A 13624-nucleotide genomic window follows, 5' to 3' on the forward strand; every position below is an offset into this window, starting at 1 on the left:
GATTCAAATTATTAGCTGATAAGGATGCTAGTTATTTGTATAATATAATGCTTTAATCAAATTATAACCATAAACTACACTAAATCAGCTAATAAATGCAATTTCATTCTAGTAATAATACAGAGGTTAAAGACCTGTAAAATTAAACAGGATAAGTATTGTCCTGAAGTCTCAGAGGACTTGGTGTACAAGATATCTTTGTCAGGTAGTTTGATTGTGTTAATATCTTTTAGAGCTGCAACAATTAATCGAATAATCGGTTAGTCAATCAACATAATGCAACTATTTTGGTCATTGACCATTTGTATTAACAGTAAATTGAATACCTTTGTGTTTTGGACTCTCGGTTGGACAAAAGACTGATCTGGCTCTAGGGAATTGTGACGTTATTTTTATGTTTTATGGACCAACCGCTTAATAGAGGTAATAACTGACGGATTAATTGATAATGAAAATTTGATGCAGCATTACTAGGTTTAGGTATAACAAGTAATTGATCTGTAATCTCTTTATAGATAAGCTGATTTAATACAGTTGCATTTCAGAAGGCCCTAGTGATATTACAAAACCAGTCAACAAATTGCAGAAAGTCTTCTGCAGAGCTTTGCTGGGTTTCTGAGGTATTTCAGGAACCAGTAAATGCTTCATCAGTTCTGCTTTGAGGAGACTTGCAGCTGTTGTTTCCTGCCTTGCACCAGACAGGTTAACATTTCACAGTTCAAAAGGTACAGCAGTTCTGCTTTTTGTTCTTTGTGCGTGGTTTTAAAAGTGGTTTACTTTTGAAGCCTTAAGTATCATTTTATCAGTATCAGTAAGTCACATAATTTGTTCCAATTTCTCTATAGTGATTATATATTTAGAACTTGGATAATATAAACTTTAATATGATATTAATAATATTTTTTGGGGAAAAACAAATTCTACATCTTTGTGAGGCTCACCTACTTGAACCATGAAGTTCCTCTGATGTTTTATAAGGCAGAAATCAAAAAAAAATTATATGTGTTCATAGATATTACACATATTACACAACCTACTAGTACTAAGGAGCTGTCACACTGTCTTGTATGTGTGCTTAAACATTCACATTTAGCCTTTTTGGGCAAACTAAATTACAAAAGGGAAAATGCAACTGCTGCTACCAGTAATATATATAAAAAAATAATAAATCATATTTTGCAGCTCATTTTCCATTCATAAAAGACTTCACTCTCAAATATAGTGACATGTCTTTTAATACAGTGACATATTAGAACAACCAAATCTGAGTTGCAATTTTTAATTTAGACCAACTATTTAATAGATCTTTCTCACAGCAGACAGCTAAATGGAACACAACCATCAGTGATATAATTAACTGTATTTGTCCTGTAATGACAAAGCAATACAATTTAACTGTTCCTTGCAGGCTGTTTTCCATTTGCCGAAATCCATTTGTCCCTTTTTCATGTCGTTTACCTTCATCTATTTACAATTTTCACTTATAATCTTTCCCTCACACATACAGAAGGGCTCCTTGGACTCCTTCACTAACACATGAACAAAGACGTATTATAAAATGCACAGCACATTACTTTGTGGAGTGCCTGAACTATCTGGTCGCTCTATCTTTAAGTGTAATATCACTGACCTCATGCACCGCTGCAGTAAAGTAAAGCTTCCCTTTTCACATAGTCAACAGTTACAAAAATACTAAACAAATGCTACTGACAAAGTACATGGAAATATAAATTACTTTAGTATAAAGTACCACAAATTAGAAAGATCACTTTAACTCATCGCAGGACATTTTAATGGACAATTTCTGTATGAACTGTGGTACCTTACAAACTATTTTTTAATAATAGGAAAGTCCAGGTCCCCGGTTGATTGCTTTCATAGATTCTGAAAGAAATCCTAAAATGTTGCTTAATTTCTTTTGTTAAATAAGTTAGTTATTAAAGAAATGACAATGGATTGGCTTGTTTTTTGTTTCAACCGTACTGACAGTCTCATCATCAACTCCCCATCATACAATTTGCATTCTGCACAGAGGGAACCTTTAATATTTCAACCAACGCCAAAACCTGAATTTAACCTTAAAACAAAACATAATAATCTTTATAACCCACAGGAGAAACAATCCTGTTGACCTGCTGCTATTATTACATAATCCTTTCATAGAGAAGAAATGCCATCTTAGACAGTATATTTGTTGTCCTGTAGTTGTGTTTTGTTTAATCCAGACATAATTTTATTTCCCCCTTTATTATAAGCAACCAGGATGCTCTCAGGTCACCAGTTTCCCTTGTGTTGTTCCCCTCTGCAAGATGAAGCCACCCCTCTTCAACTGTTAGACCAAAAATGGTTAAAAAATTGCTCGACCAACAAGTAGGCGGACATGGTCAGCCTTTTATAAAGCTAACCAGTGTTAAGGCTGCAGATCTGAGACTTTCTCCAAGACTCCATTCAGCTCCAGACAGACCAACCAAATCCTACTCACTGACCGATCCAAGGGCGGAACGCCGCACTGACCCATCAGCTTCCAGAGCATCCATACCACGGGCAGATACGCTCTCCAAGCCTCCTTCCAGGTCTGTTGAGTACATTGACAAAATGTTCAGAAATATTCAGTGTGTGAGTACGAGGTCTGCAGGTGAGGCTTGTTTTGCATTTATTATTATAATTAATACAAACAGTAAGGTTTTTAGGGCAAGAAGCTACCAAATTCACGTAATCCTATTCATGGTTGTTGTGCCTTTGACTTTCACCCAGTGAAATACATTGAATGACCAGCTCTCAAGTTACCAGTGTTCCGTCCATCCAGCACGTACTGTAGATACAGATCAGGCTAACAGAATGGTGGAATTACACACTTGTGTGGTTTAAAGACACTGAGTTGGGTCTTTTTCATGAACTGTTCTGCTGTGAGTATTAAAGTGACTAAAGTGATTGTCATATTGTGTGTGTGTGTGTGTGTGTATGTGTGTGTGTTGTCAGTCATGTCATCTCCAGGCCTGCTGTTCATGCTGTTGATGTCCTCCTGCCTCCCTGTCTTAAGTGCTCCACCCGACACTCCTCATGACGAGGGGGAACTGGAGCAACAATCGCATCCCAATCAGCGTGCGAACATGGTTAAAAAGCTTGGCAGTTGGTTAAAGAAAAATTTTAGGGGGATTGGAGAGGTCCTTATAGCTAGTATAGAACCAGTGCCAGTAGCTGGACCACCCATTGCTGCAGCACTCAAAACCCTGCTGCTGGTAACGCCTAATGAAGACCCACTGGACACTGTCAACTCTAACCTTAAAGCTCTCACCTTTAAGCTTGACACCTTTCACACAGAATTAAAATGGGCTGCCTGGGCAGCTGGTGCATACCAAATGCCAGTGAACAACATAGAGAAAGCCTGGATTAAATACACTGAGCTAGTGCGTGCTAACACAGGAAAGGAGGCACTCAAAACTGATTTCTTTACATTTTACAGCCAGTATGCAGACAGCACTTTGGTCTTGCACCAGTTCCTAACAGCTAAATCCCCATCTGTCACACAAAACCTTGGAGACCTCCTGGCTGATAGATTAAGATGTCATGAAAAAGATATCAAAGCCCAGTTTTTGTATTTGAATAAACTTATGTGTAAAGGCAACATGATCAATGAGAAGTTCTACGAATTCAAAGGCAAAGACAATAATGCCAGGATTGATACCGGCCATAAAATTGCATCCGAGTCTGCCTCAGCTTTAATCACATCGCACAAGCGATGCATATCTGACAGTGCTGCATATATTGAAAAGGACATTTTTGAGCGCATTGATGATACCAAAAAACATCAAGAAATAGCAGACAATATCAGGGCATTTTTGGTAAACACATATGACAGGTATGACTGGATGGTTGTTGCATTTACAACCCGAAACTCAAAGCATAAGCCAAAATTACTAAAAAGACATGCTTTGTCAGGGTTTACTGAGGTACAGAGAGGAACAGTTACAGTGGCTGTAGCCAAGCAGGTGAAAGGAGCTCACACCAAGACTGCTGCTGTTATAGCAGCCATTAAAGGGTGCTTAGCTCAGGGGGTGAAAATGTGTTTAGATGTAAGACAGAAACTAATGGAATGTCAGAAAACTGTTTTTGGAAAAAGCTTGTCTCAGACATACACAGCAGTGCATGCTTACAAAAAAAGCAGTCATACTTCCACCAATACAGTGGAAGCGCCGAATGATGAGGACTCTGAACTCCCAGAAAGCTCCGTCAGCCTCAAAGGCCAGTTGTCGCTAACCCCCCACCTCTATACAGGGAAATGCGGAAGAATTTTTGGGGAGTTTATCGTCTTTATTAAAAGTGATGAGGAGATAATGGGAGTAGATCCCTGCTCCAAAAAGAAATGTAGCCAAAATGGCAAGTGTGTTGTTGTGCCAGGCACCTTGATAGCAATGTGTGAGTGCAAGTACCCATACTATGGTGAGCACTGTGAGATGACCTTAGAGACTTACAACAGACAACTCCGGCAGGACACTGACGGCAGAACCCAAACCCCAGAACTACGTCGGAAAGGCATGTCAGCGGCCCCTGGTAACCGGAGATCTCGAAAGAGCACCCCACGACGCTCTTCCACTCCAAGATCTCGAAAGAGCACCCAACGACGCTCTTCCACCCCAAGATCTCGAAAGAGCACCCCACGACGCTCTTCCACCCCAAGATCTCGAAAGAGCACCCCACGACGCTCTTCCACCCCAAGATCTCGAAAGAGCACCCCACGGCGCTCTTCCACCCCAAGATCTCGAAAGAGCTCCAGGGACCATGGTGCACCATCAAGGAGCTCTGCAAAAGGACAGGATGCAAAGTCGTTTTGTGGTTCTCTGTGCAAAGAGAAAACCCCTCTATTTTTGTAATGATTTCAATCTCCTAAAACAAGACCGCCAACAGCAACTGTAGCGGCTTTGAGACTTTACTTGGGCGCAGAAATGCTTTGAGCTAAACGCTAAGATCAACATGGCAACATGCTTTTAAAGACAGTGTTAATGTACTCATGTTTGTCAGGTATGATGATATAATGATGAATTAACAAAGATAAATATTTAGAGCAAATGGTAGTACACATTTGTACTAATGACATATGGAAATCTATTCATTACATTATTCAATTCTAAAATGTAACAGATATGTATTAATTAATGTGATGTGCTAACACCTTTGTGTGACCTATATTGCGTAGACTTCAGCTTTGAGTTGATAATAAAAGCTAAAAAAACTCTAATAAAATTGTATTTTAAAGTGACTGCTGTCTTTGCCAAATTGAAATAAATGCTTTAATAATACATATTTGCTGCAATGAAACGATAAAAGGTTTTCAATGAAACAAAGTGGATGTGTCTAAGTGACAAACTGTACATGACAATTTGTACTGTATGTGGATGGGTGATGGAATGTGATGAGAATTACAATTGCAATGGAGACAATAAACGCGTGAGTTCTAAATACAATGTGGCTCAATAATAATTTATAATAGAATATGAAACAGTGTTGAGTTTAGGACAACCTATTATTAATTTCCCACCAGCAGTAGTTCAGTGGCAGGCAGATAATCTATTACCTTTCCCAATGAAGCTATTGCAGTTTAGAGATCAAGATGCTCTAACATGTATACTATAATGGATGGTCATACACATCAAGTGTATTATGTTGAAATTTCTATGAATAATGACAATGACAATGGTAACATGCTATAAATAAATAATTCCAGATTGTGCCATGATAAGTAACAATTTTAAACAATGTGTCTGTACTTGCAAAATACAAAAGATCAATAATGTTAGTTGATGAGGGTTCTTGTTTTTGTCAGCCATGTACACAAAGATCTGTACTTTATAATACATGACTGCAATTTAGTGCTTTGGCTCAGTTTTCACAATTGAGGTTTGATATGCAAAACTCCTCAATGAAAGAGCCACATTCCTCCCTTTAAGCACAAAATGTTGCGTTGACATACAAAGTGCAAAACACTCAATTTAGAATACAGCCAACTTACATGTATGAGCACAAACTTGTACCCTGTACATATGTACATTACCCTGCACTTTACTGCTTTTTGCACTTCTCATTAGATGCTTAACTGCATTTCATTGTCTTAGTACTTGACAATAAAGTTGAATCTAATCTAGTCTAGTATATCACTTAACAAACTAATCACAAAATCAATGCTACACATGTAGAAATGTGTAGTGCCAACCTCACATAGGTGAGCCTCATGGCAACATAATTACTAACAGCTTCACCCCCCAGTGATACACTTCTTACCTTTTGCTTTAAATATTCCAGCTGACAGTGTTTTATTTCTGGAACAACTCAGTTTTCTTTGGCTGTATAAACATATAATAAAGCATTTCAATTTATATATGAAATAATGAATTTGTGCAAGTTCACAGTATTAGAATTTTTAATTGAAGTTACAAGACATTAAATGAGTTTAAGTGCAAGAAATGGCCAACATGATGGTGAAAACAAGAATCTCTCATGTATGAGATAATATGCTGATCCTGCCATACAAACTCTGCCATAACCCAATACCTAAGAACTATTGTTCAGAGCTACAAAAGAGGAAACATTTGACATTACAGAGATCTGTTTGACCCATGGCTGTTCACCTATGATAAGATCTGTTTCCTAATTATTGCAAAAGACTATTTAGAAATACTACACAAACCAAAGAATCAGACCCACGGTTCCCACCCTGCCCAAACTCTGCCAAGCACATTTGGGTCCATGGCTTGGTCCAGCAGACAGTCCACCTGCTTCTCCACCGACAGGCCTGCAGCTGGAAGCTTGGCACGAATGTTGTGCTCCTCAGTTCCCAAAGCCACAGCCTGCATCCCAGGGAAGGCATCGTCCTTCTCAAAGCCCAGCTTCAGCTCCTCACTGACAAAATAAACCAACATATAATCACATACAAGTACAATTCTGGGCTCCAATTATATATTTTTGAAGACCAGTTACAGCATTTTGGATTGAAACCAGTATAGGATGATTTAAAAAAAAAAAAAAAACAATAATTAATTGCATCAATAAGGCGTATAAAAGAAACTGAAGCAGAATTTAGATAGTGGGAAAGAGAATAATGATGATGCATGATATTATTAGTGCAATATTAGGGCTTTTCACTATATTGTGTAATATTATAAATTCTACAATTTAAGCAATATTTCCACCATACCAGTATCTCATATTTCCTCAAAAAACTCTCATTGTAGTCCAACTTTATTGAAATCCTATTGACTGAGATGTCATATTATGGTCTAACCATACACTGTACCTGGTTATAGCAGCTGGATTTGCTCCTTCTAGTTTTCTTCTGGCAAAGTTGACCTTCTGCAACGGATACCAGTTGATTTCTTTGGTGTTTACATCCTCCGTCCATGTGCCTCCTTTCTTCAGTTGTTTCAGCTCGAAGTTCTATGTAATGGAAATTTATGGTTTGAAGTAAAGCAACAAGTTTAAAACAGCAAATTACAATTATTTACAAATAAATTCAATCTGTCTGGAAAAATACAAAATGATATGAAAATTACACAAATAGCAACAAGGACAAAGAGGACTAGACATAAAAGAACAAGTGATGCATCATTAATGCCTTAGCACATATTCCAGTCCTAAAGCTACTGCCACATTTAACAAAAACTAAAGGGAACGTAGAACAAACAAAAGCTTTGCCCCAGAGATTTTGTAAAATGTACTTGCCTTCTTTCTCTACAGCTGACAAGAAATCATTGTAACAGGAGTAATGGTTACCTTCCAGTCCAACGAGGGCTCTTTGACAAACACATCCATGGTGTTTAGCAAAAGGTCTGGCTCGGCACGGTAAGCTCTTAGGGAGTGGACCATGACACTCTGGATCAAACCGGACTCCTTTAAGGGTTGCATTAGATTCACAAACTGCTGGGTCAGCCGGAAAGGCATGAGCTCAGGCACAGCAAGGAACTGTGAGGAGATACAAGACAGAGAGGATGCACGGATAGGGAATTATTCATACATTTCTCTGTGGGCAGCAATGTTGGTCTGTCAGACCACCAGACAGAAATATCTCAATATGTGGTTAAAATACAGTGTTTTCACTTCTGCCCTCAATAAAATCAGTATGACTAACCTGCGTGGCTGAACCAAAAGCGTGACCAAAGTCGATGCCAACCATGCCTCCTGTTTCCATGTTGATCATGAAGTTGGAAAGATGGCGGTCTCCAATGCCTAAAATCCAGTGGCTCACACAAAGCAAAGCATGAGAGCTGATGAAGTGGGAGCGCAAGGAAAGAAAGGCCTCCGGACTGTTGCACATCTTCAGGAAAGCTCTCCTACAAATTCAAAAATAAATCCAGGTTTTCTATTCAGTTTGTAGCCTCTATGAGAAGTTTTGTTTTTAAGAGATTCTTTACTTACTTCAGGAGATCCCTGGGCACATGCTGCAACACTTTCAGGAAATTTTTGACAGTCTCAGCACGTTTCGCTTTCCTGGCAGAAAAGAAAGTGCTTTAGCTCAATGAGTTTTTCCCCCTGTGGCACGCTTCTTTAAAAGATCTTTTTAAAAACTAAAATTACAATAGCTGTGAATAGTAAATTACAAAATTGAAGCATTCAGGAAACTTACTTGTAAGTCGGACCATATAGCTGCACACCACTCACATTTGAATTTGGAGCAAAGCTTGAGAGCCATTTCTCGTAGACTTTAACAGACCTTTAAGAAACAGTTAAAGTTATACAAACATAATATAGACACACTTGCACAACAATTTCAAACAAAACTTGAAGTGCATTGAATATCTTTGGGTTGTGGACAAAACAAACCTTTTTCACACTACACTGCCACTGTTGCAAAGTGCCTGATAATTAAATTAATTGTGAAAAACCTACACTAGCACAAAGCTTAAATATTCAATAAAATAACATTTCAACTAAACAACTTTAAAAATGTCTTCTACATGTATGATCATAAAATATAAATAGATTATTGTCAGCTGATTGTTGTTTTGTGACATTTGTGGTGCTATAAATAAAAAAAAAGGTTATTGTCTGAAGTCTATTCAATATTGACTCGGTTAAGTAATTAGTTTATTGAATTAGTTAAATTCGAGAAAAGATAAAATGTTCCTTTGTCGCAAAGCAAATTTAGCAAACAATCTATTTCAGCTTTGTCACTGACAATGGGCTGACATCCAAGTAATTAGAGTGAAATGTATATACTGTACCCTGCTGCCCTCTGCTGCTCCTCTTCAGTCAGTGTGTTATACAGGAACTCTTTCAGAGTACAGGTATTCTCCATCCATTCAATTAGACCAATTCTGTAAAGGCATTGGGAGTAGTAAATTAAGTTTCTTGACAGGAGTAGTGTTGTGTTCAATCTTAGTACAAACAAGCCCAGTACCTTGTGGATATGGGAATGACTTGATAGGTGCGCAACTGCAAGCCCCTGTGTGTGCAGGCGGCGTCATGACTCAGCAGAATGTTCATGACAGCAAAAAGCTGCTCAATGCGTTGGTCCTGGCGGAGGTCCTCCCCCCCCTTCACCAGGAAGGGGTGGTCACATTCATCGTCCCCACGAATGATCAGACGTTTGGGGCGACGAATAGAGGACATCACCTTTACCTGCAGGGCACACAATAACACACACACACGCACACGCACACACACACACACACACACACACACACACACACACACACACACACACACACACACACACACACACACACACACACACACACACACACACACACACACACACACACACACACACACACACACACACACACACTGATCTCTGATACACTGACCAGCCCACACTGGGAGTACAAACTCACCCAGGGTGCAATTGCAACATTTATTAATTTGACAGTAAACAACAATAAAAGCATACCCTTTCATCAAAGCCTGTTATTTTTGCATGATACTCAGGCAAAGGTTTAGATCTGCCATCATATTGTCCTGCAATGACAGGAAGGAAAACATCTTCATCAGTGGACAGAACTGAGTTTAGTTTGGAATCACTGCCCCAAATTACAAGCCATACACACCAAAAACTACAAAGATTATAGGCTTATATAAGATATGTGAAAACCGACAATGTACAATATTTTCTTTTCTGTGCTGACCTGGGATCTCCAGCTCGTTGCTGAATGTGTCTGTTTTAAATCCACTCAGCCAGGGCGAGTACTCCTTCAGGTTCCCTGGTTCCTTCTGAAATCCACGCATGGATCCTACCAGTTCCTCCACCTTTCGTAAAAAGCTTTTGTCTTTTCTCTTCTCAAACAGTTTGTTGCCTTTAGTTCCCAGCAGTTTCTCCACATCTTTGGCAAATTTCTGTAAAAAAAAAAAAAAAAAACGATCTGCAATGAACACTAGCTACTAAGCTAAAGCTAACTTTTGACAAAAAAACACGCCAGCCAGTGTGCACACTTCATCATCTTCATACTGTATTGCATATTGCTCAGACATTACTCTATAAAAGCTTGTAACAGTATAGAACCTATATTCAGTTAGATCTTGTGTGACTCGACATTTTATCCGTTTTGGGGATCCGTACTCTGGTGGGACTTTTATAGGAAAAATCCTCTGGCATCTAAGTGATGCATTTTAAGTTTGGTATACAGTGAAAGTTAAATGAAAGTGAAGAGCTAAGGAGTTAATATATTATAATATATATAATAAAAAAGTAAAAAGTGCACTGATATGAAGGTACAGTAACACAAATTCAAATATACATGCTTTTGCTGTGCAACAATAAAAATATCAAAGTAATCAAACAAAACAAACAAACTTTAATAAATTTCTTGCGGAACATTCCGTGACCGCCTGTGTTACAATCCCCGAGTGAAGAGTACATCTCGTCATACATGTCGCCCATCTGCTTCCTGTCAAAGCTGGCTTTTTCCAGTTCATTTTTCACACATTCCCACCAATCCTGTGTGGAACAAATGGCAATAATGAGTCACAGGGCAAAAACCGGCAGGTAGCAGCTTCATTAATTGAAGCAAACATGGTTGAACTTGAACTTATTACCCTAAAAATCATCTCAGGGTTTGTAAGCTGCTGCAGTGCATCCACAAAGTTCTTCCCGGCTCCTCCCTGATCCAGCAGGCTCCTGAGCCTGTTGATACACACACAACATCTCAGGGATGCAATGGGAATCCATCTGAAATTTCTCTTTCTTCCCCAGACAACGCATTAAGCAGTTTACCTGTTGACAAACTCCTGCTGCTGGTGTCCTGTAGCGGAGTCTTCAAACTGGTAACTCTCACTGCTGATCATTAGAGCGTAAACCAGCGCCTGAGGGTAACACTCTGCTATCTGCCCAATGCAGTGCTGCACTGCCACAGCTTCTGGCTTGTCCAATAGAGCGACCATTTGACTGATCCAACCAATCAGCATCCAGCAGGGAACTGACATCATCTATAAATGGAAAGAAAAAAGTACTGTCACCGTCAGTAAAGTCAACTAAAGCGCGCGTGGGGAGGGGGGGGGGTGTCTCAGGGATGTAACAGCCACTACATCGCTGATCTTAATACACTAACCTCTCTCGTCATGAGGTCCAGTGTCTCAGAAGGGTACGACTCAATGATCTGCAGCAGACGTGGGAACTTGAGGCGAGCTTCCTCTGAGTTCATCTTCAGTGCTTTCAGCATGCTCTCCACCACGTGAACAGGCAGTGCCAGCAGGTCTGGAAACTGGCTTTCTGCATCAAAACACAAAACGGGAAATTACTGGTTGATGGCGGACGCACAACTCATACCAACAAGAATACTTGAGAAAACCACTTTACAGTTTATACCAAGTAAGCTATCCATATCCATACTCTGGGTGTATGAGGCCAGGGTCGGCAGTGTTACATATCAATGAGCGCGCCTGGTTTAGGGGAATATTGGACTTAAGGTTTGCATCAACGTGATGAAGTACCTTCATTTGTCAGGTATTTATTTAATCCAAAACCAATTTATCTATAAACACTTGCTGAAATATGTGCATGAAAATACTTTCAGCAGTCCAAGAGTGCCCTCTACAGGCAGTGTAGCATTATTTCAAGTAAGAAGTGTATGTTTTAGAACTGTAACAATGGTCTGTTCTCCAGAATGGATTAATTGGTAAATACACAAAGGTACACAATTAGTTATTGTCATTATTACTCACCAGTATCACTCTGCTCCTCCTCTCGCAGCCGTTTGTCACAGAAGTTAGCTAAAGCCATGTATGTCTCTATGATGCTGCTGCTTTCCACACAGTCCTGAGAATAAGACTGAAGCTCTTCATCTGCCTTTCTGGTAGCCTCGCACAGCAACTTCAGTGCTTGTAACTGCAGCCCCACTTCCACTGTCTGCAGGGTGAAGCAAATGAATGCCTTTAATGCTTTCTTTTTTGCAGAGACTCTTTGCATGTGTTTTATGTTAATGGTTTTTTAAGTTTTATGTAGAGCCTTTTTTTCGAATTCAGATGCAGGAATCACAGTTTAACTTTCAGTCAGATGGTACACTATACAGTATATCTTAAATAAGTTATTATAAGTTAAAATAATATTAAGAAAAAATATATATAGGAAGAGTACCTTTGGATTTTGATTGGGCCAAGCAGTTCCAGAAAGCTTAACAACTCTCTCTGCCTTCTCAGCTTCAATAGTTCCCAGGACTGAGGGGCTTCTGCTTACAGCTGTGGCCAGGATGTGGAAAGACGTACCCTGGAGTATCTTTTGGTCTCTGAGTACTTTAGCTGTGGCACTCTGACAGTCAGCCTGAAGGTCCTCTGCAGAGAGAAAAGACCTGACATGAAACATCTCCACAGGAAACAGGAGAAGCTGTACTGAATCACAAATTTCTTAATAAATAAATACAATAAATAAAACAATCTATCATTCTTAGTTGTACAGGATTCCTTTTCCCTGCTTACCCAGGAGTGGGATGGTCTTCAGCATGACACTGATTTGATCCACAGGACCCTGAGCCTGGCAGCGCTTGTGGTTGAAGCGGCTAAAGCTGTGGACCCACCGCAGCAACAAGCCTCTGTTTGTCTTGGCTTCTCTCTGAAGTTCCTTCAGCAGCATGGTGGCCACGGGAAAGTTATTCTGAAAAGAACATTTGTGTTCCAAGGTGAGTTTGTGGTAAAGAAGTGACAGCACATACAAAAAAAAGTTGTCTCCACAGCTGTTTCTTCACCTGTTTCCATGCGCTGTCAGCCATCCGTAGCTTCATGCTGAACTTGCAGTTGTTTACTAATGTGTCAATGTCGCCTGCTGGGTCTTCTGAAGCGTCCACCTCCATACTGTCACTGGGAGCGTGGCCTCTCAGCTTTTCCCTGATCTTGTCCAAGAAGAAGCATCTGAAGTGTAGAGATCAAATTTGACACAATTAGTTTTCTGATCATTTTAAAAGATTTGAAAGTGAAATACTAAAAATATATATATATTTTTTTCTTACCGAGACGTAATGATATCATCCCATAAGTTCATTGGATCCACTTTAGCATCAGGATACCGCTCAGTCCACAGTCTGATGTGCCGCTTGAGGGAGCTCACAGAGACTAAATTAAATAAAATAAATGTTACTAGTAGACAAAAATGTGTGTTATTAGCAATATTGACTGTGTGGAATATTACAGTATTCTGCAATTCTTGAAA

The 13624-nt window shown here is 39.4% G+C and overlaps 2 protein-coding genes across 2 annotated transcripts in view; one reads left to right on the plus strand and one right to left on the minus strand.

The window, feature by feature from the left end:
• Positions 1-708: 708 nt before the first annotated feature.
• Positions 709-5431, plus strand: LOC127369395 (uncharacterized). The gene is made up of 3 exons (XM_051410700.1): positions 709-725; positions 2310-2573; positions 2980-5431. Exon 3 carries the CDS (start codon positions 2982-2984, stop codon positions 4869-4871), a length of 1890 nt encoding a protein of 629 aa, XP_051266660.1. The 5' UTR covers positions 709-725; positions 2310-2573; positions 2980-2981; the 3' UTR covers positions 4872-5431.
• A 966-nt stretch (positions 5432-6397) lies between these two features.
• prkdc (protein kinase, DNA-activated, catalytic subunit) overlaps positions 6398-13624 on the minus strand; it is a 33050-nt gene continuing 25823 nt past the window's right edge. The window contains exons 68-86 of the mRNA XM_051410873.1: positions 13425-13527; positions 13164-13326; positions 12898-13072; positions 12560-12753; positions 12148-12331; positions 11535-11695; positions 11201-11412; positions 11023-11110; positions 10781-10924; positions 10116-10323; positions 9881-9948; positions 9389-9609; positions 9213-9305; positions 8615-8701; positions 8407-8478; positions 8120-8321; positions 7765-7953; positions 7289-7428; positions 6398-6894 (exon numbers count right to left, since the gene is read on the minus strand). Coding sequence (XP_051266833.1) covers positions 6690-6894; positions 7289-7428; positions 7765-7953; positions 8120-8321; positions 8407-8478; positions 8615-8701; positions 9213-9305; positions 9389-9609; positions 9881-9948; positions 10116-10323; positions 10781-10924; positions 11023-11110; positions 11201-11412; positions 11535-11695; positions 12148-12331; positions 12560-12753; positions 12898-13072; positions 13164-13326; positions 13425-13527 — 2909 coding nt within the window. The 3' untranslated portion in view covers positions 6398-6689. The remainder of the gene's footprint in view (positions 6895-7288; positions 7429-7764; positions 7954-8119; positions 8322-8406; positions 8479-8614; positions 8702-9212; positions 9306-9388; positions 9610-9880; positions 9949-10115; positions 10324-10780; positions 10925-11022; positions 11111-11200; positions 11413-11534; positions 11696-12147; positions 12332-12559; positions 12754-12897; positions 13073-13163; positions 13327-13424; positions 13528-13624) is intronic.

Source organism: Dicentrarchus labrax, unplaced genomic scaffold (assembly GCF_905237075.1).
Source record: "Dicentrarchus labrax unplaced genomic scaffold, dlabrax2021, whole genome shotgun sequence".
Classification (NCBI taxonomy): Eukaryota; Metazoa; Chordata; class Actinopteri; family Moronidae; genus Dicentrarchus; species Dicentrarchus labrax.